This window comes from Xenopus laevis, chromosome 9_10S (genome assembly GCF_017654675.1).
Source record: "Xenopus laevis strain J_2021 chromosome 9_10S, Xenopus_laevis_v10.1, whole genome shotgun sequence".
NCBI classification, from domain to species: domain Eukaryota; kingdom Metazoa; phylum Chordata; class Amphibia; order Anura; family Pipidae; genus Xenopus; species Xenopus laevis.
The window spans coordinates 106646051-106673639 of NC_054388.1; the positions used below are offsets into that span (position 1 = coordinate 106646051).

A 27589-nucleotide genomic window follows, 5' to 3' on the forward strand; every position below is an offset into this window, starting at 1 on the left:
TCAACAGGTGTTTATATAGACACTCATATTCCTGTAAAATGGGGGTTGTGTTGTTCACCTTTAGATTAACTATTTAGTATGCTGTAGAGAGAGATATTCTGAGACAATTTGCTATTGGTTTTTGTTTTATATTATTTGTGGGGTTTTTTCAAATTATTTAGCTTTTTAATCTGCAGCTCTCTAGTTTGCAATTTCAGCAATCTGGTTGCTAGGGTCCAAATTCCCCTAGCAACCATGCGTTGATTTGAATAAGAGACTGGAATATGAAAAGGAGAGGCCTGAATAGAAAGACAAGTGATAGAAAGAAGAAATAAACATACACGTGTAGCCTTACAGAGCATTTGTATTTTAGGGCCAGTGACCTCCTGCATTTAAAGTTGGAAAGAGTCAGAATTAAAATTCAAATATAGATATGGGACCTGTTATCCACAATGCTTGGGACCTGGGGCTTTCCAGAAAATAGATCTTTCCATAGTTTATATTAAAATCCCCTACCCTACAAAGATCCGCCCTCCCAGCTTCCCCCAGCCTAGCCTTTACCCGCGGCAATTGGCACTAAACCTTTACTTACCCCTCGTTGCAGATTTAACGCAGAGGAGTGCACGGGCGCCATCTTCGGGTCTTCTTCCGGTGCTTCGGCAATTTCCGTCACTTTCGGAGTTGTTGGAGAAACCGGAAGATGGCTGTTGATAATAGGGATGCACCGGAATCCAGGATTCAGTTAGGGATTTGGCCTTTTTCAGCAGGATTCGAATTTAGTCGAATCCTTCTGCCTGGCCGAATACTAATTTGCATATGCAAATTAGGGGCGGGGAGGGAAATCGCATGACTTTTTGCCACAAAACAAGGAAGTAAAAAATGTTTTCCACTTCCCACCCTAATTTGCATATGTAAATTAGGACTTGGTATTTAGCTGAATCTTTCGCGAAGGATTCCGGGGTCCGGCCGAATCCAAAGAAGATGGGGAGCTACTGGGGCATCTTTGGAGACACAGATCTTTACTGCTAAAGGGCTGTGGTTGTCTTGGGCCGGTACAGAAGCTCAAAACATAATGTACAACATTTCTAGCTATTTATTTATTTAGTTATACTTTAAAATCTGAAAGACAAAGACTTTTGTTGCCTCTAATCCTCAGCCATTACCCAATAAATAAAAAAAAGAAAACAAATAAAATGACTGGAATCTTTATACACAACCAGTATGAAGTATGGAAACAAAGTTATTTGCATTTCAACATTTTTGATTTTAGCACAGATAAGTTGGACTACAACTATCAGCAAGCAATGACAGCTGAGAGCATCTTTCGGAATGCTGGTTATTGTAATTAACACACAACAAGGGAGATGCAGGTTGGAGATCCCTGAAATACTGGTTTTATCCTGAGCCACCAGCTTAGCTTCTGCATCTTGTTCCGCATCAGATGGAAATATTCAGCTGGAGGTTCCTGGTAAAAATAAGCCCAAGACCTTGGCCATCAATTTAAGTAGCACTTATAGGCAGTAATTGCAGTTAAGAGACCAAAAGTGCTTCTTGCTCTAACCACAGAGAAGACGTCCTCATTCAGGAGGCGTTTTGTTTTCATCTTTCACTAGTACAGACATTTCAGGGATGTGAAGGTTTCCCAGAAACAGTCAGTTAGAAATGCTTCTTGCAACATTCAGTCCTGCAATAGCTTGTGTTTAATGGTAGAGCTTTCAGAGCAAAGATGTACAAAGAGGGCCCCGGCGGCTGTGCGAGAACGCAGCTCTTGCAGGTCATAATCATGCGCCCATTCCACATTTCCCCAACGCTGGATCTGAATCAAATGAAAGAATATAGTTAAACCACGGGGAAGGACCTGCAGGTGTCTATGCAGTAGGTGATACACCAAAACCAGGATTCGGTATTCGACCTTATTCAGCAGGATTTGGCCGGATCCTCGTTCCTGGCCGAACCGAATCCGTTAAATCATCTGACTTTATCACAAAACAAAAGGAAGTATAAAAAGTCTCGCTCTTTTTTTTTCCCCTCCCCGTCCCAATTTGCATATGCAAATTAAGGTTCGGATTCGGTTAGGTATTCGGCCGAATCTTTCACAAAGGATTCGGGGGTTCGGCCGAATCCAAAATAGTGGATTCAGTGCATTCCTACTATGCAGAGTAGGAAGTCCAAATCATTTACATCCTGACACAGATATGTGAAGTGATCAATAATACACATCAACATCTGAATGTTCAGCTCATGCCTGGGCATAGCGAAAACTGCCAGTGTATATATTATAGGGATGCACCGAATCCAGGATTCGGTTCGGTATTTGGCCAGTATTCTGCCTTTTTCAGCAGGATTCGGATTTACATATGTAAATTAGGGGCGGGTAGGGAAATCACATGCCTTTTCATCACAAAGAAGATTTTTTTTCTCCTTTTTCCTTTCCCGCACCCAATTTACATATGCAAATTAGGATTCGGATGCGGTATTTGGCCGAATCTTTCACCAAGGATTCTGCTGAATCCCAAATAGTGGATTCAGTGCATCCCTAATATATTACATTGAATATCTGGGAGGGGGGTACAGATCAGCTGTACAAGATGATGTACATAAAATAGCACTTTCAATCAAGGAGCTAAATGCAGGCAGAAAAGGTAATACGATTCAGTGGGACATTTCATATTTATTAGGTCTGTGTCCAATGAATACAGGATAGTAAAGTGCCGCTTGTATTACATTCAGAAGCTGGGAATGATCATGCTGTATTACAGAGGAAGAAGTCGGTTACCTGATACTCTTCTTCTAAGCGAGACAGGAGAACGGCTTTCTCCACTGGCAGGTGTCGGTCGATAAGTCCCATGGTCAGGATGAGGGACTTGAGTTGAGAAATGATAAACTCGATACCTGCATCGGGGGAGGGAGTGTGTGGAAAAATAAAATCGGCTTTAAAATAAAAATCACCAGGACCTGACATTATACCTCCCAAGATTTTGGAAATAAAAAGAGGGACAAAAAAGTTGGCGCACCCCCTAATTACCATGTTCATTTTACAAAATTTGGCAGGTTATGAAAGTTTGAACATATTTCTGTGTTTTTTTTCCAATTATTACAGTTTTGCTAATGAAGGTGAATTGCCTTTAAGGCTTAGTCCACACCAGACGATTCAGGGAGATTTAGCGCCTGGCGACTATTCGCCTCTTCTTTGAGGTGACTAATCTCCCCGAACCGCTTCCTCTTCTCCTGCGCCGGCTGTAATGAGAGTCGCCTGCGTTATGACACATGCGGCACTTTGTTTTCCGAAGTCGCTCGAAGTTTCCTCATGAGGCAACTTCGGAAAACGAAGCGCTGCGTATGTCATAATGCAGCCGACTCTCATTACAGCCTCAAAGGAGAGGCGATTAGTCGCCAGGGCGCTAAATCTCCCCAAATTGCCTGGTGTGGACTAACTTCTCCCAAGGGACCTGTTATCTTATCTTGTTACTATTACTCATTTGCTTATCTAGAAATTGTTACAAATGTATCTTATCTGCTGTTGCGGCTGTTCTGGGCGCTCTGCAAAAAGCCAATTAAGTTAGAAACTGTTTAAAACGGGACTTTTCAGTACAAACGAGCGACATGCGGATTGAGCTGTTAAAAAGTGCTCAAAAAAATTTTTTTCTGTTCCCATAAATGATTAAATCCAAAAGACTAGCCACATTCTGCAAACCAGGGAGGCACCTACCACCACTAACATACAAGGCTTATGTGAGTGGTATAGTTTATTATACGATTACCTAATAATCCCCAGGAATTGTAGGACGCCAGATGACGGCTAAAAACATCTTTGGTCTCCGTTGGGATGATGGGCCCATGGATGCTTGTGGAGGATCCAATCACAACGTTGTATCTAAAGAAGAAGAAAAAAACCAGAACGTACAATATCCAGTGAATAAAAAGTGGCCTAGAACTAGTTTCCTTATTATAGGAAGACTTCAGACAATGTGTCTCAGCAAACTAGAACTCTAGAATTGTTCTGCCCCAGTCAGTTTCTCAGCTCACCTTTTTTCTGCCCATTCAATCACTGGATCCCACTCATTTTTCTGCAGCTCCACCAGCCCCGGGGGATCTTCTACTCTGTAACTGCAATATAAAACCAAACGTACTGATTGCAGGGAGAGCCTGCCACTGCTCATAATGACACAATAGTTTGCCTTGCAGCTCCCTCTGCTGGTTCCATGGCTAAACTCTTCCTATTCCAAGGATGAATGCTGAAAATATGAATTTAAGGGGTAAGTTGCTGGCTCCTATTAAAGGAATTCTTCAGTATAAAAATAAAAACTGGATAAATAGATAGTCTGTGCAAAATAAAAAATGTTTCTAATATAGTTAGTCAGACAAAAATGTAATGTATAAAGGCTGGAGTGACTGGATGTGTAACATAATAGCCAGAACACTACTTCCTGCTTTTCAGCTCTCTTGGTTTCCACTGATTGGTTACCAGGCAGTAACCAATCAGTGACTTGAGGGAGGGGGCACATGGGTCATAACTGTTTGCTTTTGAATCTGAGCTGAATGCTGAGGATCAATTACAAACTCACTGAACAGTTATGTCCCATGTGGCCCCCCTTATAGTCACTGACTAACTCAGAGTTAGAGAGCTGATTATGTTACACATCCAGTCACTCCAGCCTTTATACATTACATTTTTGCTAACTATATTAGATACATTTTTTATTTTGCACAGTCTATTTACCCGGTTTTTAATTTCACACTGAACTGTTCCTTTAAGACACTATAGGAAAGCTAAGGAAGGCGATAATAGAATCGAACACTAATGGCCGCTTATATATGATGGAGATCGCAAAAAGTAACATAAGCTATATGTCACTTACCAGATGGTGTCGGTCTCCAAGAATTTCAAAGCGGGTTTAATAAGCTGTTCCTTGTTTCTTAGAGTGGGGTTATCCAAGGCTGTGTTGCACAGTGTGGTCTATAGAGCAGGAGGCAATATGGTTAGTGAATGAATTAGGGATGCACCGAATCCACTATCTTGGATTCTGGCGAACCGCCGAATCCTTCACGAAAGATTCGGCCGAATACCGAACCTTAATTTTCATACGCAAATTAGGGGTGGGAAGGGGAAAACATTTTTTACTTACTTGTTTTTTGACAAAAAGTCATGCAATTTCCCTCCCTGTCCCTAATTTGCATATGCAAATTAGGATTTGGTTCCTTTTCTCGAATCCAAATCCTGCTGAAAAAGGCAGAATCTTGAACCGTGGATTCGGTGCATCCCCAGAATAAATACAGGGTGGCATATGGGGGGTTAAGGAACAGAGCATCCTCACCAACTGCATGGTGTAGAACTTGATCACATCTCTCTGGCAGTCCCATTCTGTGGCCACAGCTAGAGCCAAAGCCTCGCTGGGAACAGCAAATACTTTCCCCTGGGGCGTCTTAAGCTTCCTCCGATCCAGGTTAATTTCAAACCCCCCTGGAGGGAAGAGACGGTATTTAAAGAACTGGCCGCTTTTATATGCCGGAGGTTATAGATTTCCACAATTTCATTTTAAAGAAAGGGTCTGAATAAGGACCGGATGTACAGTGCTGAACGCAGGCACACAATTTCCAAGCTTAAAAAGACCAGTAACATTAAAAAAAAAAAAAATTTAAAAATCTGTTTGTACATAACAAAAAGAAACACCAAGACACATTTCACTTTAAATTCGCAAAATCTTTATTAAGAAATAACTTACTGATTCTCCGCTTGCGCTCCTCTTTAGAAATGGCCACAGGGTAACGATCCATCGTGCGGCGCTCAATTTCTCCTCCCTGCCTTCTATAGGAGACGGCAAGGGAGGAGAAATCGAGTGCTGCGCGCAAGCGGAGAATCGGTAAGTTATTTCTTAATAAAGACTTTGCGAATTTAAAGTTAAAAGTAAAGAATATATAGGATTGGGGTCTCCAAATTTGTAAGTAAAAACAAATTTTTGAAGTGGCCCAGGTGCCCCGCCCGGAGCCCTCAGCATAGGGAGCGGACAAACTGAAAATTCATTGAAGCGGGCACTCAAAGAAGGTAAACAAAAGTTTTCAAAGTGAAGAAGTAGTTTATTGTGTCCACAGCCTTATGCGTTTCGTGTTTACAAACATTTAATCATAGGCTTAAAGTTAAAAGTGTCCTGGTGTTTTTTTTTTCGTTAAGTACAAACAAAAATTTTTTTACATTTTTTTTTATGTTACTGGTCCTTTAAGTCAGTAGCCCTAAAACACAGGACAAAAACAGGCCCCGGTCAACTGTTGGTGTATGGGGAGTCTGATTCAGGTGCAATAGCGCTGTAATTATGGGATACTTAAACAGTATCCCATAATTAACATCAACCTTAAGGGCTCTTACTCACTGGCGTTCTGACCTGCGCTCCCCTGCGTTCCGTTTTTTGGCGTTCAGCCGCAGGGGAGCGCAGGAATAGACGCATGTCATTATTTCAAATGGGGCTGTACTCACACAGGCGCGTGTAGGCGCCGAACGCAGGAAAAATGCAGCATGTTGCGTCTCAACCTGCGTTCGGCTCCTACACGCGCCTGAGTGAGTACAGCCCCATTTGAAATAATGACATGCGTCTATTCCTGCGCTCCCCTGCGGCTGAACGCCAAAAAACGGAACGCAGGGGAGCGCAGGTCAGAACGCCAGTGAGTAAGAGCCCTAATGGTGCACTGCAGACATGTGGGTTGCACAACCGTGGAAGAACTTTATGTTCCCAACCCCCTTACATCACAGTAAAATCACTGGAGGTGCCACGTTTTTTGCATCCCCCTCACTCAGTGATTCTATTCATTTAACTGGTCTCGCACACCTAACTCTACCACCAGTTAGTGAGCACTTTGCTGCCATCTTCTTTCATTCTCCCAGGTGCTTCTTTTTTTTTTTTTCTTTACCCTCCCCCCATTGTGGCAACCCCTCGGTTATTTTAAATTTCCTTCCCCCTTTAAAGAAAATGAAAAACGCACAACTCTGAAATGGACTATATTAAACGTACCTTCTCCATGGGAAATGCTGACATTTTCATAGAACTTTTTTCTTTCTGCAAAATAAAAATACAATCATTGAATGAATAAATAAAAGAGCAAGTGACAAATCAGGGTGCAGTGGATAGCACACCCAATTTTTTTTAAAAAATCATAAAAAATATACAAAATAATATTGGTGAGCCCAACGCTTTTAACCTTAAGGGTCTTCCTCAGGGGCACAAATAATCCAAACAAATTTTAGATTTTTTTTTTGGATTATTTGTGCCACTGTGGAAGACCCTTAAGGTCATTTATTTTTTTCTAAATTGGGTGTGCTATCCGTTACTCCTAATATTTGTAGCTAGACTTGGAGACCCTTATGGGGAGTCCCCTATCGATTAGCACCCCTCAGTTTGAATTTTAGGGGGTGCACCTTCTCTCTTAATTTTGGACCAATCAGGATGCAAGTTGCATGTATCATTTTTAGAGCGGTGATTGTGCCACTTGCAGAGCACTCATTCAAACACCATTTGAATGCAACTTATAAGGGACAAGTCTGCAGAAACATGGAATTACCAATACATTCGGAATGGCAGTAGTACTAATGATCTGTTGCATTATTTGGCCTAAGCGTGTACCCCCTCCCCCCCTTCCTAAGTGACACTACTGCCTTTCTTGTATTTCTAATAGAACTACAGGTTCCATGCAGGATGCTGCCACTTTGCACAATGATTTGTCTAAGTTGGGAAACTGGGCAGCAAACTGGAAAATGAGGTTCAATGTTGATAAATGCAGGTTATGCACTTTGGCAAAAATAATATAAATGCAAGTTATACACTAAATGGCAGTGTGTTGGGAGTTTCCTTAAATGAGAAGGATCTAGGGGTTTTTGTAGATAACAAGTTGTCTAATTCTGGGCAGTGTCATTCTGTGGCTACTTAAGCAAATAAAGTTCTGTCTTGTATAAAAAAGGGCATTAACTCAAGGGATGAAAACATAATTCTGCCTCTTTATAGGTCCCTGGAGAGGCCTCATCTGGAGTATGGGGGGCAGTTTTGGACTCCAGTCCTTAAGAGGGATATAAATGAGCTGGAGAGAGTGCCGAGACTTAGTGCAACTAAATTGGTTAGAGGGAGGGGAGACTTAAATTATGAGGGGAGACTGTCAAGGTTGGGGTTGTTTTCTCTGGAAAAAAGGCGCTTGCGAGGGGACATGATTAGACTTTACAAGTACATTAGAGGACATTATAGACAAATGGCAGGGGACCTTTTTACCCATAAAGTGGATCACCGTACCAGAGGCCTCCCCTTCAGACTAGAAGAAAAGAACTTTCATTTAAAGGAACAGAGTAGGGGGACAGTGAGGTTGTGGAATTCACTGCCGGGTGATGTTGTGATGCTGATTCAGTTAATGACTATAAGAGGGACTTGGATGATTTTTTGGACAGACATAATATCAAAGGCTATTGTGATACTAAACTCTATAGTTAATATAGATATGGGTATATAGAATGAAAGTAGAGAGGGGTGTGTGTATGGATGCTGGGTTTTGATTTGGAGGGGTTGAACTTGATGGACTTTGACTTTTTTCAACCTGATTTAACTATGTAATGAACTATGTAATACAGAGAGCTCAACCCAAATGAAATTCACCTGTGAAGGTGTCAGGTACTAGTACTGGAGGACCCTCTCCTGCTTAGAGTCAATTAGTACATAGGAAGTAGCACACTGTAATTCATGAAAAAGTGCTTCACTGTTACTTAGCCCGTATACATACATACATACATACATACAGAAAAGGGCAACGTTTTGGGACCTCCTAGGCCATTTATCAAGCCTATCAAAAACGTTGCCCTTTTATGTATGTATATATGTATGTATGTATGTATGTATGTATGTATGTATACGGGCTAAGTAAACTGCTTTCCTTGGTGCAGCCCATAGGAGCTCTGTTCCTGGTCTGTGGATCTGATAAATGGTGGGCATGTCCTAATGACCCTAACCAAAACCATAGTAGAAGGTGGGCAGCCAATCAAACAGCTCTGCATTCAAAAAAAGACAGATTGAAGTTCCCTGTCAGGCCATCTGCTTGCTGATTACAATGCCGAGTACCACAGGCTCCCCTACCAGCCTGGGAAAGCATGAAGTGGAACAGATGGGAGGGGCCAGTAGGGTTCAGTTGGGCTCAATTTGAAACTTTTAGAGGGGTTGTTCACCTTCCAAACACTTTTTTTCAGTTCAGTTGTTTTCAGATTGTTCCCCAGAAATAAAAACTTTTTCCCAATTACTTTACATTGTTTATTTTTTTACTGTTTTTCCAAAATCGAAGGTTAAAGTTAAATGTTCGTGTCTCTGGTGTTTGAGTCTGGCAGCTCAGTAATTCAGGTGCAGACTCTAAACTGCTACAATTTTGCAACATTGAGTTGATCCATTTCTCAGCAGCATCTCTGGAGTATCAGCAACTATTGTATCAATTCTAACAGCTGCCTGTAATGAAACCCAGAGATTCTGCTCAGCAGGGACAAAGATAAGAAATGTATCAACAAAATGTATCAATGCAGAACAGTTTGGGGGGGGGGGGTCAGCGACCTCCTTCTTCATAGAGCTGCTTTAGAAGGTGCAAAATGACACTTTACACTTCAATATTAGAAAAATGTTCACGAATAGAAAGTATTTAGAAAAAAAGTTATTTCTGGTCATCTATCTGAAAACAAGTTGTTGCTTGAAGGTGAACAACCCCTTTAACAGCACATTGCTTTAATATATATGGGAGCAGAATTGCACTGACGCCTTCTTGCTTTTTCTCCCCCCCCCTGAAGTCAGTACTAGTTGTATAAAGGATAAAAGAAAGATCACCAGTGCTACTTACCTACAGCCACTGCATAGAAACGCTTGTCCTTGTGAGGAGCTGCCTGAACTGCCCGAATAAGAGGAGCCGGCGAGGCAAAAATCCTCCGGGTAGCGATCGCTTGAAAACTGGGCAGCATAGTCTAATAATAAGGGTCACTCACAGGCATGGAAAGGCTTAGGTCCCTCTGCACTCCGTCCCATCAACTCAGAGTGAACCTGCTGGGCAGAGAAAGATTATAATTATAGAATACAAGCCAACCATGAATACCCTGTAAATGATAAGTGATATCCTCATAAGCAGCTCTTAGTGATGTCATCAGTTATAATCAGAGCTTAGTGATGTCATTTCTGTCACAGGAAACTTGTATATTATATTAAATAAAGCACCACCCCCAGCTGAAAAAAAAAAAGAGGATATTAGAAGTGACCTGAGAGGTCGATATCATAGGGTCATGGAACTCCTCAGCGATTCACAACAGACTTGTATTTAACATTATTCAGCATCTATCTGCTAAGCAATAAGAGTAAGAGCAGGTGGCACTGGGGAGCACTGAGGGCTGAGGCACCACAAGTTGTACATGTCTGAAGCAAACCCTGATCATGGATTCAGCAGCAGCATTACAATAACACAATAACCGGCTTCCCACAAAGCTAAATACTCGTACACCCAGGAAAAATGAACGTCCTGTCAAGCAGCGCCTGCTTACCCGGGCGCAGCCATCTTGTTGACCCTGATTTGTTCTTTGACTTCACATCCGGCAAGCGGCCAGTCAGCGCCTTCCTTTCACTTCATTGGTCGGTTTCAGATAGACTACATTTCCCGGCGACGTAGAGTCACAGTTGAAGCCAATTTGGGGCGGTGCTGCGCGGTGGGCGGTCTTTCGGTTGGCCAATCGGAGTGCACGGTGCTGGAAAGGCCCAGGTGCTTGGGGCCGGGAGTGGAGAAGTGGCCGAGCCCTAGTGTGGAGCCGCCTCAGCTGGAGAGGGGCTCGGCCCTGGACATGCCGGTCCGTACTGAGTCCAACAGCGTGGCCTCCGGATACTCAACCCTCATTCCTCCTCCTCCCATCAACACCCAGCAGCCCGGGGTCGCCACCACCCTCCTGTACAGCGGCTCCAAGTTCCGGGGCCACCAGAAGAGCAAAGGCAACTCGTATGATGTGGAAGTCGTGCTGCAGGTGAGGCCTGGCGAATGGAGACGAGTCACTGTCTATGTGGGGCCCCCGGGTGTCCCAGTAGCAGCAGGACAGGCCGAGGCTGGGGGAATGTGGCCAATGCGGGACCGGAAATCTTGCATGAGGGGACAGAATATCAGTGACACCCTCACTGGGGGAGGGAATATCAGTGACACCCTCACTGGGGGAGGGAATATCAGTGACACCCTCACTGGGGAAGGAAATATCAGTGACACCCTCACTGGGGAAGGAAATATCAGTGACACCCTCACTGGGGAAGGGAATATCAGTGACACCCTCACTGGGGAAGGAAATATCAGTGACACCCTCACTGGGGAAGGAAATATCAGTGACACCCTCACTGGGGAAGGAAATATCAGTGACACCCTCACTGGGGAAGGGAATATCAGTGACACCCTCACTGGGGAAGGGAATGTCAGTGACACCCTCACTGGGGAAGGGAATGTCAGTGACACCCTCACTGGGGAAGGGAATATCAGTGACACCCTCACTGGGGAAGGAAATATCAGTGACACCCTCACTTGGGAAGGGAATATCAGTGACACCCTCACTGGGAGAGGGAATATCAGTGACACCCTCACTGGGGGAGGGAATATCAGTGACACCCTCACTGGGGGAGGGAATATCAGTGACACCCTCACTGGGGAAGGGAATATCAGTGACACCCTCACTGGGGAAGGGAATATCAGTGACACCCTCACTGGGGAAGGAAATATCAGTGACACCCTCACTGGGGAAGGGAATATCAGTGACACCCTCACTGGGGAAGGGAATATCAGTGACACCCTCACTGGGGAAGGGAATATCAGTGACACCCTCACTTGGGAAGGGAATATCAGTGACACCCTCACTGGGAGAGGGAAGATCAGTGACACCCTCACTGGGAGAGGGAAGATCAGTGACACCCTCACTGGGGGAGGGAATATCAGTGACACCCTCACTGGGGAAGGCAATATCAGTGACACCCTCACTGGGGAAGGCAATATCAGTGACACCCTCACTGGGGAAGGCAATATCAGTGACACCCTCACTGGGGAAGAGAATATCAGTGACACCCTCACTGGAGAAGAGAATATCAGTGACACCCTCAGTAAGAAAGGTCTGTAATAGAAGCAGAATTAGTATGGGGCTACATTTGTCAAAAATCACACCATTTTCAATTGCCTATAAGGTCTGAATGTGACCCTGGGTGTCTGTGAAGGAGAATGCAGGCAGGAGAGAGCAGGGTGCTGTGTTTATAGACAGACTGCTGCCCAGGCAATCTAGGATAGATGTACCCTTAAATGAATGTAACATTGCTTGATTTCTCTTCCGAGCACTCTTGCAGTTGACATGACTTATTTATAGTTTTCAAGGTATTGGCAGTTCTTACGCTACTGATATCAGGAATCTAAAGCAACAGCACCACCTGTTGACATTTAGACATAGTCGCTAGAATAGGTATTACGAAGAGATACATTTTATAATGTTGCTCACATAATGAGTCGGGTGGGCAGGGAAGAGTCGAGCATCGTTTCCACGGTCCATTCTGAGCGGAGCAACGTCACAAGACTTTCCTCTTCTCACTAACTTAATCATTTTCTGGCTGTAGCCAGTTGGCAGAACGTAGCAGAAGGGGATACTGTTTCCAATTCATTATACTAGAGTTGAAATTGCTTATATCATGAAAACTAGAAAACAATGTGAATAGCAAAAGTGCTTAGGGAGCTGTCTGAGGCTTTTTAATTGCCATTTGCTGGGGGGTAAATATAATAAATATATATGTTCTTATTAAAGATGGGTACAACTCACAACCCTTCCCTAAAGAAATAAAGTGACGGCCTCTCATACGATGTGTACGTTAGAAGTAAGGATGCATCAAATCCAGAATCCTTGTGCCTAACCGAATCTGAATTTGCATATGTAAATTAGGGGAGGGAAAGGAAAATCACGTGACTTATCACAAAACAAGGAAGTAAACATTTTCCCCCACTTTTTCCTTTCCATCCCTAATTTGCATATGGAAATTAGGATTCAGTTCGGTATTCGGCCTTATCTTTTACAAAGAATTCGGGGATTTGGCCAAATAGTGGATTCGGTGCGTCCCTAATTAGAAGGGAACAGATCTCCTGTGCTGGGAATCCAAGGCTGCAGAATAAAGCAATGTAGTACCAGCCGTCCTTTGTGTGTTGAAACTACAACTCCCAGCACCCCTGTACCTTGGGCTGTCCATAGTCACATGGCATATTCTCTACCTAAATCCTATTATTCTGCTCCCTCTCCTCTTTATGTATTTGGCCCATCCTAAAGTGATCACAGCCAGACTCAGGGCCCCTCCTCTGATTTGGCAATGGGAGCAGCCAGCCATAAATAGTCATATAGTGTGAGCTGCACCCTGGGAAATCTTGCTACTCCCATCTGGATCACTGCCCTTAGCCAAGAGCAAAAACTCCATAAACACAGAGGGATTTCATCTGAGAGAATCCCAGTGCCAGTCTGATATCACCTTTATCTCTCTGGGCCGTATTTGTGTAACACACTGATTTCCCCACAGAGGTTGCGGAGTCCTAACAGTCTGCCAGTCATGTGACCTAATGTGACCCAATGTGCCTACCCTTGCCCACGGGTGCCCTTTGCTTTCAGCTGAGCCAGGATTTCTATTGCTCTCTCCCTGCATAAACAATGGCCTCTGTCTGCTCAGCTGCACTTTAGGCACGTGCTCCCTCCTGGGTCCGAGTAGCCACATACCCAGCTAATCCCTTTGTTATTGCCACAATGGAAGTGGCATACAGTGCCTGAGAAACTCTGGCACTGCAACTTGCAATAGCTCTACAGTACCCCTCAGCTCCCACCCAGGCACCCATACTCCTCTAGCTGTACCCCTGATCTCCTACCCAGGCACCCATACTCCTCTAGCTGTACCCCTGATCTCCTACCCAGGCACCCATACTCCTCTAGCTGTACCCCTGAGCTCTCACCCAGGCACCCATACTCCTCTAGCTGTACCCTATAGCGCCTACTCAGCTGTACCCTCTAGCTGTAAACCCATACTCCTCTAGCTGTATCCCTCAGCTCCCAGCCAGGCACCCATACTCCTCTAGCTGTACCCCTGAGCCCCTACCCAGGCACCCATACTCCTCTAGTTGTACCCCTGTTGGTAAAAAAAAAACTTTTTTGCCTAGTGAAAGAAAATGCAATTCTGAGCAGCTTTCCAATATACATTAATTGCAAATAAACAATTTTTGGGTGTTGATCCACTTTAGAACAGGCTTTGGGGTAGTGCCAGCTGATTAGATACAGCGATGCTGCTGTTTTTGTGGCCGTTTAGCAGAGGAGCTGTGGATGTGTTTGTGTTTCTTGCAGAAAGTGCAGCGTCAAGCTTACGGGGCCCAGTGTCAGCACAATGACACATTGCTTTGGATAAGGACTACCCGCTGCTGTGACTCACTACTGACACCTTGTGGCCACTGACTGTAGGGTGAGGTCAAATCAAGAGCCAGTGACATGGGGATAAATGGTATTTCTTACCATTTATCTTGTGTGTAATGTGGGGGAATAACTATGCTGCCATAGTTTTGTGGGATCTCTCTGTACAGACTATGATCAAACTTAGGGGACTGTTCCTGCTGAATTGTGCTTAGTACAGGGGAATACCTATGCTGCCATAGTTTTATGGGATCTCTCTGTACAGACTATGAGCAAACTTAGGGGGCTGTTCCTGCAGAATTGTGCTTAGTACAGGGGAATACCTATGCTGCCATAGTTGTATTGTATCTCTATTCTGAGGGAAGCAAGTTTGAGACGGTTAAATCACATGCAAGGCTGAAGCTGCAAGATGAATCTATAATGGCTGCCATACTGTAACATCAACATGTTTGTGTATCTGCAGCATGTGGATATGGAGAACGCCTATCTGTGTGGATACTTGAAGATAAAAGGCCTTACAGAGGTGAGATCTTATTTATAAATATAATATCATTGCTTGGCTGAGGATCCTGGGAGTTTATCCTTTAGAATCTGAACACAAAAACATGTGACCCCTGTGTGTGGCCCCAGCAATTAATGATGCCTTCTTTTGGTTGCTAGGAGTACCCAACCCTCACAACTTTCTTCGAAGGGGAGATCATTAGTAAAAAACACCCATTCCTGACCAGAAAGTGGGATGCGGATGAAGACGTGGATCGGAAACACTGGGTAAGCCAGCGGAAATTGGGCTTATATCACTATATTGATGCTTGGGGGGGGGGGGTCTAGATATACACTCCTATGAGACACACTGTAGGATTACTTGCCCTTTATATGAAAGACTAGATATACACTCCTATGAGACACACTGTAGGATTACTTGCCCTTTATATGAGACTAGATATACACTCCTATGAGACACACTGTAGGATTACTTGCCCTTTATATGAAAGACTAGATATACACTCCTATGAGACACACTATAGGATTACTTGCCCTTTATATGAAAGACTAGATATACACTCCCATGAGACACACTGTAGGGTTACTTGCCTTTTATATGAAAGACTAGATATACACTCCTATGAGACACACTGTAGGGTTACTTGCCCTTTATATGAAAGACTAGATATACACTCCCATGAGAGACACTGTAGGATTACTTGCCCTTTAAATGAAAGACTAGATATACACTCCTATGAGACACACTGTAGGGTTACTTGCCCTTTAAATGAAATAGATATACACTCCCATGAGACACACTGTAGGGTTACTTGCCCTTTATATGAAAGACTAGATATACACTCCTATGAGACACACTGTAGGGTTACTTGCCCTTTAAATGAAATAGATATACACTCCTATGAGACACACTGTAGGGTTACTTGCCCTTTAAATGAAATAGATATACACTCCCATGAGACACACTGTAGGGTTACTTGCCCTTTAAATGAAATAGATATACACTCCTATGAGACACACTGTAGGGTTACTTGCCCTTTAAATGAAATAGATATACACTCCCATGAGACACACTGTAGGGTTACTTGCCCTTTATATGAAAGACTAGATATACACTCCTATGAGACACACTATAGGATTACTTGCCCTTTATATGAAAGACTAGATATACACTCCCATGAGACACACTGTAGGGTTACTTGCCTTTTATATGAAAGACTAGATATACACTCCTATGAGACACACTGTAGGGTTACTTGCCCTTTATATGAAAGACTAGATATACACTCCCATGAGAGACACTGTAGGATTACTTGCCCTTTAAATGAAAGACTAGATATACACTCCTATGAGACACACTGTAGGGTTACTTGCCCTTTAAATGAAATAGATATACACTCCCATGAGACACACTGTAGGGTTACTTGCCCTTTATATGAAAGACTAGATATACACTCCTATGAGACACACTGTAGGGTTACTTGCCCTTTAAATGAAATAGATATACACTCCTATGAGACACACTGTAGGGTTACTTGCCCTTTAAATGAAATAGATATACACTCCCATGAGACACACTGTAGGGTTACTTGCCCTTTATATGAAAGACTAGATATACACTCCCATGAGACACACTGCAGGGTTACTTGCCCTTTATATGAAAGACTAGATATACACTCCTATGAGAGACACTGTAGGGTTACTTGCCCTTTATATGAAAGACTAGATATACACTCCTATGAGACACACCCCCGGCAGCTTCCAGTAACACAGTCCCTTTATCCAAATTCCGATATCACTTGTCTTTCCTCAGGGGAAGTTTCAGGCCTTCTATCAGTATGCAAAATCCTTCAATTCCGACGACTTCGACTATGATGAGCTGAAGGTCGGAGATTACGTCTTCATGAGGTGGAAGGTAAATGTGCAACAACCGTGGGATTTATGTGGCTACCCCAGTAGTGCACCCCCGCATCACTGAAATGGGCTTAACCATGGCCTCCAGCTCCCTGGTTATTGCCTCTCTATGGCAGTAGGAGGGTACATTCTGTCTCCATGGTTATTGCCTCTCTATGGCTGCAGGTGGGGATAGGCTGATATTTCCTGTAGGGCACAGTCTGTCTCCATGGGAATCACACTTTCAGGATTATATAATCAGGAAGAAAAGTGCAAAGCCTTTCATTGCAATGGGGAGAATGTCGCTTACTTGTCCTTTAACCCACGCCGCCCTGGTGTCCAGTATTGGCTCTGATATCAACATTTAAACTTAAAGGGGAAGTAAAGTGTAACATAGAATAAGGCTAGAAATGCTGTATTTTGTATACTAAACATAAACATGAACTTACTGCACCACAAGCCTAATCAAACAAATGATTTATGCTTTCAAAGTTGGCTACAGGGGGTCACCATCTTGTAACTTTGTTAAACATCTTTGCAAGACCAAGACTGTGCACATGCTCAGTGTGGTCTGGGCTGTTGAGGGATCATCATAAATGATCAAAACAGCACAAGTCAAATAATATCTGCCAGAAGCCGATACAGCAAGACTGATTAATAATCAGAATATACAGACTGCACTGGGTCCTGTGTTGTCATGTAATCTAATGTGGATTTTATAGTTTTTGTTTTGTTTAATACAAACTTTCTCCAACTCTGCAGAACCAGTGGCTGCAGCAAAATAATCCTCCAAATAGAATCCCAGATTATCTGTTTAAATCTGGCTCCATGATCTTTGTCCTGCAGCTGGAGTTGGAAACAGTAAAGGGGATGTAAAGGCAAAGATAAAATCCAATACAAATCTCTACACAGTCGCCGACTGCTCTACAGGGAAACAAACAAAGCTGCTTGAGTTCTGCATGGCTGGGAAGTAAGATGGGGGCTCCCCCTGCTGTTCATAAGTAGGATTGTTTCCCTGCAGAGCAGTTAGGGACTGTCTGACAATTCCTATCCACAGCAGTAAATGAAGGGAGCATTTCACTGCATACAGTCAGGTTTCTTCTTAAAACAAAGTATATTGGAGATAGGTTTCTTTTTCATTACAGAAAGTAAAAATGTGATTTTATACATGCCCTTTAAATGTATTTTTAGCACAGTCCACAAAGTGATATGTTGAGACAATCTGCAATTGATCCATGGTTTGTTTTTTATAATTATTTTATGGCTGGGAAGTAAGATGGGGGCTCCCCCTGCTGTTCATAAGTATGATTGTTTCCCTGCAGAGCAGTTAGGGACCGTCTGACAATTATTAAACACAGCAGTAAATGAACAGGGAATTTCACTGAATACAGTTTTCTTATAAAAACTGTACACATTTTTTAATCAAAGTATATTCTAGATAGGTTTCTTTTTCATTAAAGAAAGTAAAAATGGGATTTAATTTTTTATGCCTTTACATGCCCTTTAAGATCCTGCTGTTTAGCCTTATTTCATGACTTGAAGGCAGAGTAATGGATCCACATCACTTCATTTTCATTGTGGCTTTTATTTTTGTTCCCCTGCACAGGAGCAGTTCTTAGTCCCAGATCACACAATTAAAGATATCAGCGGAGCTTCCTTTGCCGGCTTCTATTACATCTGCTTCCAAAAATCCGCATCATCCATAGAGGGCTACTACTACCATCGCAGCTCCGAGTGGTGAGTGACAGAAGGGACGTTATTTTATAATGTTGGGGGATAAAACGGGTTATGGAACACTGCAATGACCTTCAGTGTCTGCCTATGTTACAGTAAGGGGGAGGAGGGCATATTTTAGTTTAGTTTCAAGTGACATCACTAAGTGTTACTGATGACATCATCCAAGTACATTTATATATTCTGTATTACCAAGTCACATTTACCCCACGTTTCATTGGACACATACAGAGAAATAAAACAATGGCAGTTATGTTTGACCTTAAAGGATAAGGTGGCGCTGTTGTTACCAAATTCATTCATATTAACAGTACATGTATCCCTTAATATCTTGGAATAAAAACAAAATAAATAATAATTGTACATTACAAAATTTCTCAGAATAGCCCCCTCATCAATATTACATAAACTTATTTTAAAGGTTTACTTATCCTTTAAAGTGATACCGACACATTCCTATAAATATCATAGGAACGTGTCCGTATGAAGGAGGTGCTGCACACTGAATATTTTCCTCTAAAATCCCCCCAAAGCCGCCCTGCGAATCTTCGTTAAGCCAACCCTCTGACACCGCTATCGGATCTTCTGCATTGGGGGCGGGGCGCGATCTTTCCATAGGCTAATTACAAATGAAAACGGGACTTCAGCCTTTGGAAGGATTGCTCCGCCCCCAACCCGGCGTCACTGAAACAACCACAGGAGATTCGTTAGCAGTGTCAGAGGGTCGGCTTCATTAAGGTTTGTGGGGCTGGGGGTGGCTTTGGGGGCTTTTAGAGGAAAATATTCAGTAGGGATGCACTGAATCCAGGATTCGGCCGAATCCTTGTGCCTCGTCAATCTGAAGCCTAATTTGCATATGTAAATTAGGGTCTGGTAGGGAAATCACGTGAATTTTTGTCACAAAAGATTTTTTTCCACTTTTTCCTTTCCTGCCCCTAATTTGCATGTGCAAATTAGGATTCAGATTCGGTTCGGTATTTTGCCGAATCTTTCACCAAGGATTCGGCCCGAATCCCAAATAGTGGATTCGGTGCATCCCTAATATTCAGTGTTCAGTACCTGTTGGATATGGTCGCGTTCCTATGGGGGGACGTGTCAGTATTGCTTTAAGGAAATCGGCACAGACCATTGCTCCACTACTGGGGGCCATTTTCGAGTAAGACGCAGGATGTCTCGTCTATGAAAAGGGCCTCGCGGCTCTGACTTTGATTCTGATTGACTGGTGTGGGTAACGATATAATAGTTCTATATTTGATGGGACATGGGTTAACCCGTTGTGGCTTTACTGGAGAGAGCAGTGTGGTTCAAGCCCCAATCTCTGCTCAGGAACGCTTTAGCTCCTAACAAGTTACTCATCGGAGTATCCGTCATTCAACCACAGTCCCAAAAACCACTTATATGTTTGCCCCGCCCCCAAATCTCACCCTGATTGATCTGGCTGGCCTCTTCAGGGTATCTTAGACATTATCCCCAACTGTCACCCTGATTTTTCTCCAGGCTGCCAGCCCTACACATTGGGATCCTCCGCTCTAATGAAAGTTGGTCCCATGTGGTGTGATAGGTATGGGCTGAGTATTGATACTGAAGTGATACGACCAGGCGGAGGGATACATTAGTATCTGTCTTCAACCCTCTCCTTATCCCATAGGTATCAGTCCTTGAACCTGACCCACATCCCTGAACACAGCACCCCCATCTATGAATTCCGGTGACACAGGAGATCTCACAGGCAGAATCGGAGGAGCCAGAAACCTGCTACTTCTTTCCTCTTTAGCCCCGCGGACTCCGAGACGAATACACGAGCCACCAGCGATCTCGCTCTCCACACGCCGACCTTTTTATTTGATTTTTTTTTTTTTTTAAAGTAAACTACACGCTCTACTTTTTTTCTTCTTCTCTCCCACTCTTTATTCTATGTTGGTATATTATTTAGCCTACCTACCCACCCATCCTGCTGAGAGTATGCCTGGGCCAATGAGAGCTCGGGATGAGAAAGATTGACCTGATTGGACTACGCTGGCTGGACTTTATGGCCATGTTGTTCTCTCTTGCTCCTAGTGGTGCAGATACGTAACTCTTGCCTGACTGACACTCGCTCTGGCCAATCGATGTGCTTCATCATCGTACAACCGCTCGTACGCAGGTAACACTCCATTCACACGGGCGGAGGATTTCTCTTTTCCCGTCTCATGAAATCATAAGCCACCCTAGCAGCGAGAATATTCTCTGTGCTCCAATCAGGGGCCCCAAAGTCCAGAAAAACAAACAAAGGAAAGAGCTTCTCCGGACTGTAAAATACATTGCGCTGTTTTCACATTGAAGATGGCACATGTCAGATTAATGTTTTTTTATATATATATTATATTATAAAGGAATACACATATATTTAATCAGAATAGAGTTCTATGGAGTTCAGAGATGTATCGTTGGGTAACGCCTGGGCCACGGGAGGGACAGAACTAATACGCTCCCTGTAAAAATGGCCTGCAAGTGTCTGGATCCCGATGATGCGTCTACACACAGGCTTGCTTTATGGCAACGTATAGAAGCTCGGACCGTCCAATCAAAACGCTCACACAATCGGACGCACCTCTGTTGCACGGCAAAGATTTGCAGGTCGGACTAAATGTGGGTGTTACACGGGGGTGGGAAAAATATGGTGTTTCTGCGCCTTGTAGCCACGGATAAGAGGACTTTTATTTTTACACCTTTTTGTTTGTTTCCTCGCGATGCACAGCGCTTGCGAAAAAGTCAGAATTTAGAGACGGCTGTGATGTTGTTCGATGGTTTTCTATCCCAGACCCCCCTTTGATTAAAAGCCAAATAGCTGTGTGGGACGTACTAATGTACATGACAGTCAGTCGTTGCTTTCTGGCAAGCGGATTTGTAATGAGCGACCGGCTCACTGATATGAGAGTGGAACGAATGTGTCATGTGCGGTATCAGTGTGAGGCTGGCGCCTTGGCCCCTCCTCCTCCTCCTTGGCGAGTGGAACAAATGAGTCCTTTGCTTTTTCAGTGTGAGGCTGGTGCCTTGGCCCCTCCCACTGCATTTGGAACAAGCCTATCCAACTGAATGCATTGTCTTTATTGGCGTGTGGATACCCGCTTCTTTTCATGCGTAGGGTTAATACTCATCCAGCTTCTCTGAGCCGTGACCCCTCCCCCCGCGCTGTCACTGCACAACCCACTATGCGCCGGCACCTTTGCTTTGCACTATAGAGTCTTGTGAGACGCTCTTGACTCTAAGGGGCAGATTTATCAAGGGTTGAATTGAAAATGTTAATGGGAGAGGCGCAGGGATCAATTTGGAGACGTTTGCAGCCTTCCTGACAATTGGAGAAAAAAAATTCAAATCAAATTCGAGTTTTCAGTCGTTTCAATTCGTCCAAGTATTAAAAATTCGATTTTGTTAATAAATTTCAACTAGTCAAATTTATGGGAGTTTAAAAAAACAAAAAAACAACTCAAATGAATTCAAAATTCGACACTTGATAAATGTGCCTCTAAGGGTGCCGTGTATTGGATTGACGTACCCCCTCCCCCAGTAAGGATCACCTCAATGTTGCCATAAAATGGGAAGCAGATGACAGTTAGGGGCATCAATTTGGTTGGAGTAAGTGTATATTTAGTTTGCTTTTTTTTTTTTTGCTTAATTTGCTTATTGGACACATTTTTAATGAGTTTTTTTTAATCATTACAGTGTTTTTCTAATTAAATACATTTTAATGACAGTTTAGCCTGTGTGTACTTTCTATATGTTTATTGCCTCCATGCCAGGTATATTGTAGGATGGGTGGGCACCTCTGGATTCAGGGAGGGGTTGGTGCTGACTTAGTCCCGCCAGCTGACCCAACCCATCATGGGGCAACAAGCTCATGTTTAAAGGATAAGTAAACCTTTAAAATAAGTGAATGTAAAATTGATGAGGGGGCTATACATTTATTTTTTTCAATTCCAAGATATTAAGGGATACATGTACTGTTAATATGAATGAATTTTGTTACAACAGCGCCACCTGCTGGTCAGTTTCCCACCAGTCTGACCACCAAGTAGTCAAGGAAGTTGTCAGGAGAAAGAAAGAGGCTGCTCTGATGTTCTTCTGCTTAGGAAAGATTTGAGAAAGGTTTTAATTTTATTCCTAAGCAGAAGAACATCAGAGCAGCCTCTTTCTTTCTCCTGACAACTTCCTTGACTACTTGGTGGTCAGACTGGTGGGAAACTGACCAGCAGGTGGCGCTGTTGTAACAAAATTCATTCATATTAACAATACATGTATCCCTTAATATCTTGGAATAAAAACAATAAGAGCTGACACTCGGCCTTTCCAGCTGGAAGCCAGTGGTTGTGCTGCGGGCAGGCGGCTATCACTGACTGCCTGTTTATAGAGTAACCCATATATAAAATACACACAGGCTCTACATAATATGAGAATATATTTTTAATGAAAGTAATTGTCAGGGTTGTGCAACCTGCAGCTGAAACATCTCTGACATGAATAGAAATCCCAGGGCAAATGCATTGGAGTGATTTTCTTGCGTCCCTGCGAAGGTTCACCCGTGTAAAGCTTTTTAGGGGCCTTTAATCTTCACTGCCGATTGCCAAGGCTTCTGGGATTACCCATAATGCTCAGTATTGCTCTTCCCTCCCACAGGAAATGTCTCCCCTGAACCCCCATTTATTGTAATTATTTTTAATGCTGAAATCCAAAATGAACTCAAGTGCTCAGTGTTGGCTGCTGCTGCTCGGAAGCCTTTAAAGGCCAAGCTAAAGGAGGGATTCATTTTATTTGCTACCAAGAGGGGCAGCTCATTGTGTGTGAATGAGGCCATTCAAGTGGCGGCAGGGGAGGGATAACATTGGACATGGCAGGTGCAAGTGTCAGGGACCCGTGTCAACAGATTTTTTTTTTAAGCGTGTTACTGGGATTTTACAATCCTTAAATAAACTGATTGGAAAATAAATATCCCCAGCCTCTGGGTTTCTTTTCTTTGCAGGTGGGGAGCTTTATAGGAGAAGAAAATGCCAAGTCACTGGAAGGGGGGGGGGGTGAGGAAAATGCCCAATATCACCTGTGTTTGATGCAGTTTGCCTCTTTGGCCCAAAGTCCTGCACTTGGTCAGGTACCCGCATCCTATTTTTAAAGGGGAATTAAAGTCTAAACTAGAACAAGGCTAGAAATGCTGTATTTTGTATACTAAACATAAACATGAACTTACTGCACCACAGGCCTAATCAAACAAATGATTTATGCTTTCAAACTTGTAACTTTGTCATACATCTTTGCAAGACCAAGACTGTGCACATGCTCAGTGTGGTCTGGGCTGCTTAGGGATCCTCATAAATGATCAAAACAGCACAAGTCAAATAATATCTGCCAGAAGCCGATACACAAGACTGATTAATAATCAGAATATACAGACTGCACTGGGTCCTGTGTTGTCATGTAATCTAATGTGGATTTTATAGTTTTTGTATTGTTTAATATAAACTTTCTCCAACTCTGCAGAACCAGTGGCTGCAGCCAAATAAACCTCCAAATAGAATCCCAGTTTATCTGTTTAAATCTGGCTCTATGATCTTTGTCCCTGCAGCTGGAGTTGGAAACAGTAAAGGGGATGTAAAGGCAAAAATAAAATCCAATACAAATCTCTACACAGTCGCCAACTGCTCTGCAGGGAAACAAACAAAGCTGCTTGAGTTCTGCATGGCTGGGAAGTAAGATGGGGGCTCCCCCTGCTGTTCATAAGTATGATTGTTTCCCTGCAGAGCAGTTAGGGACCGTCTGACAATTCCTATCCACAGCAGTAAATGAAGGGGGAATTTCACTGCATACAGTCGGGGTTCTTCTAAAAACAAAGTATATTGGAGATAGGTTTCTTTTTCATTACAGAAAGTAAAAATTTTATTTTATTTTTTTTGCCTATACATGCCCTTTAAATGTATTTTTAGCAAAGTCCACAGTGATATGTTGAGACAATCTGCAATTGGTCCATGGTTTGTTTTTTATAATTATTTTGTTTTTCATTCAGCAGCTCCACAGTTTGGAATTTCAGTGGTTATCTGGTTGCTTGGGTCCAGTTAACTTTAGCAACGAGGCAGTGCCTTGAACGACTGACTGGGAGAGGAATAGGAGAGGGAGTGAAGAGAAAGATGCACAATATAATGTAGCAATAACAAACTCAAAGCCTCAGAGCAATAGATTTTTTTGGTTCCTGGGGTCAGTGACCCCCAACCCCCCCTCCCCATCTAAAAGGAAAAAAAAATCTTAAAACATAAAAATAAAGAGCAGCTGTGATGTTGTTAAGGAAAACAGGGCAGGCTACAGCCTACTAAAATTTAATTTAAAGGTCCACTATCCCTTCAACCAGTGCAGCAATCCATTCCAAGTTGCAAATGGTAATATAAACTCTATTGTATATTGAGACATAGAGAACCCCAATTAAATGATGGGGTTATTCCCTGAGTTACTAGTCTTACTAGATGGATATGTGCCTACTCTCAGCACTATAGAACATGAACACCCCTAAAACAAAGCAACATGTTTGACTCCATCGCTGCTGTAGTGTGTCCTATTTAAAGGAGAACTAATGCCTAACTAAAGAAGTAGCTAGAAATGTTGTACATGATGTTTTGTGCTTCTGTACCAGCCCAAGGCAACCACAGCCCTTTAGCAGTAAAGATCTGTGTCTCCAAAGATGCCCCAGTAGCTCCCCATCTTCTTTTCTGCTGATTCACTGCACATGCTCTGTGCTGCTGTCACTTACTGAGCTTAGGGACCCACTCACAATATACAGTCCACATAGAATAGAAATGTCACAATATAAGGCTGATTAGTAATTAATACACATAATTACTACATGGCAGCACAGAAACCAGTGCAATTAGCATCAGAATTTAATAATCAGCAAACCTGTAGCATCAGCTTATATTACAGCCAGGGAAGCTCATTTTCTGCTGGATAATTAGTGACGAGCCCTAAGCTTAGCTTCTCAACAGCCAATCAGAGCCCACTGAGCATGTGAGTGTCACAGACACTTTCCAAGATGGTGACCCCCTGTGACAAGTTTGAAGTCCTGGATCATTGCTGCTATTGACAAGCTCAAACTTTAGTCCGATGCAACAAGTTCAGTATATAAAATATGACATTTTTAGCCACGTTCATTTTTAGGCTTTAGCTCTTCTTTAAACTAACCGTTTCCGTTCCACAATGATCATATGAACCAAGATGAGAAAGTCAATTAAAACAGAGCAGGAACAATTCTCATGTGTATTACGGTTGCTAGTCTACAACTGCCATCATGTAAAGGGGGTTGTAGTCCAAAAAGATTATGGTGGAGCAACACTGCTATGGAAGGCACAGGTCCATTAGAGAAAACCTTTCTATGGGTTCTTGTCAAAATCACAATATAACCAGTGATAATACGCTGAGGGATGCGGGACACTATATTCAAACATAGAGCCCATGGAAAGTCATCTACTCCCAGTGCAGGGATCCATTGCAGCCTCACTCACTCAATCAGCCTCAATCAATCAATCTCACTCAATCAGCCTCCCTCAATCAATCAATCAGCCTCAATCAATCAATCAGCCTCAATCAATCAATCAGCCTCACTCAATCAATCTCACTCACTCAATCAGCCTCACTCAATCAATCAGCCTCACTCAATCAATCAGCCTCACTCAATCTCACTCACTCAATCAGCCTCACTCACTCAATCAGCCTCACTCACTCAATCAGGTGGAGGATGCACAAACTCTGGTCCTGTTTGTATAATAAAATAAGGGTTTGGAGATGGTGGCCACATACTCGGAGGGGAGAATGTCTGAAGCTACATTTTTTTAGCAATAGGACACAGTGATCCCAGAAATAGTCAAGACTCCATTGTTTTATGACACAGTGGCCCCCCAGCAATAGTTATCGAAATCCTGGGGGCACAGGGACCCAGCTTTTATGAATTATTGGACCCAGCATTTCAGTCCAGATTTATATAGGGTCGAATTTAAAATTAGAATTCTTTTCTATGGTCAAAACTGTCAAATTCTACTAGGGCAGTGGTTCTCTACCTTCCCAGTGCCGCGACCCTTTAATACAGTTCCTCATGTTGTGGTGACCCCCAAACATAAAATTATTTTCGTTGCTACTTCATAACTGTAATTTTGCTACGGTTATGATCAATCTGTACCTGTGCCAGCCAGCAGCACCCAAAATATTGCCCCCAATCTGTACCTGTGTGCCACCATTGCATGATTGCCCCCACGAAGTCTGTACCTGTTGTGCCAAGTTGCCAACAAACAATGCATTACCCCCTAAGTCAGCAGCATCACCAAAATTGCCCAGATCAGTCTGTACCTCTCTCTCCAATAACACCAGCCGCCACCAGTTTCAGAACAAAGAATGCCGGACCGGTTATGCCACACCTGCACTGCCTGAGGGCTCCCTCCAACGTGCCAGACCAGCTCTCTCCTCTCTTACTCGAACTGGAGCAAGCAACCGAGCAGGAGAGAGGGCAGGCTGAGGCGCAATGTTTTCCGATGGTTAGGCGACCCCTGTGAAAGGGTCGTTCGACCCCCAGGTTGAGAACCGCTGGACTAGGGAGTTATCCAAATTCAATTAGTTTTTGAAAAATATCCAAATTCGATTTTCGAGATTTATCATACTCTGACCCTTTAAGAATTAGACTATTTGCCACCTAAAACCTGCTGAATTGCTGTTTAAGTTAATGGGAGAGGTCCAGGGATCAAATCGGAGATGTTTGCAGCCTTCCTGATAAGAGTATTTTCTCTGAGTTTGATCAAATACAATTAGAATTTTCGTTTAAATTCGTCTCAGTTTAAAAAACTTTTCGACTAGTCGAATTTGAATTTATGGGAGATTAAAAACACATGAATTCGAAATACGACTGTTGATAAATGGGCCTCTTCATGTCACACCGCAAGAGCGATCCAACTCTGACCTGGTTAAATCACAGTTTTGGGTTCAACCATGTTGTGTTACAGCAGAGGTTTGATCTTTCCCAGCTAAGCTTTCCTAGATGGTCTCTTCTGGTCTTCTTCTGCT

At 43.2% G+C, this 27589-nt stretch overlaps 2 protein-coding genes across 5 annotated transcripts; one reads left to right on the forward strand and one right to left on the reverse strand.

Moving 5' to 3' along the window:
- Positions 1-1054: 1054 nt before the first annotated feature.
- On the reverse strand, positions 1055-10639 carry atpaf2.S (ATP synthase mitochondrial F1 complex assembly factor 2 S homeolog). Of its 4 annotated transcripts, none has more exons than XM_018237615.2 (9): positions 10508-10639; positions 9820-10019; positions 6981-7025; positions 5295-5440; positions 4839-4936; positions 4006-4086; positions 3741-3853; positions 2756-2871; positions 1055-1795 (listed from the first exon to the last, which is right to left on the reverse strand). In XM_018237615.2, the coding sequence occupies exons 2-9, from the start codon at positions 9935-9937 to the stop codon at positions 1658-1660; spliced, it is 855 nt and encodes a 284-aa protein (XP_018093104.1). In that variant the 5' UTR covers positions 9938-10019; positions 10508-10639; the 3' UTR covers positions 1055-1657.
- A 10-nt stretch (positions 10640-10649) lies between these two features.
- On the forward strand, positions 10650-22126 carry gid4.S (GID complex subunit 4 homolog S homeolog). The gene is made up of 6 exons (XM_041579270.1): positions 10650-10978; positions 14865-14924; positions 15062-15169; positions 16716-16817; positions 18402-18532; positions 20178-22126. The coding sequence occupies exons 1-6, from the start codon at positions 10802-10804 to the stop codon at positions 20239-20241; spliced, it is 642 nt and encodes a 213-aa protein (XP_041435204.1). The 5' UTR covers positions 10650-10801; the 3' UTR covers positions 20242-22126.
- The last annotated feature ends 5463 nt before the right edge of the window (positions 22127-27589 follow it).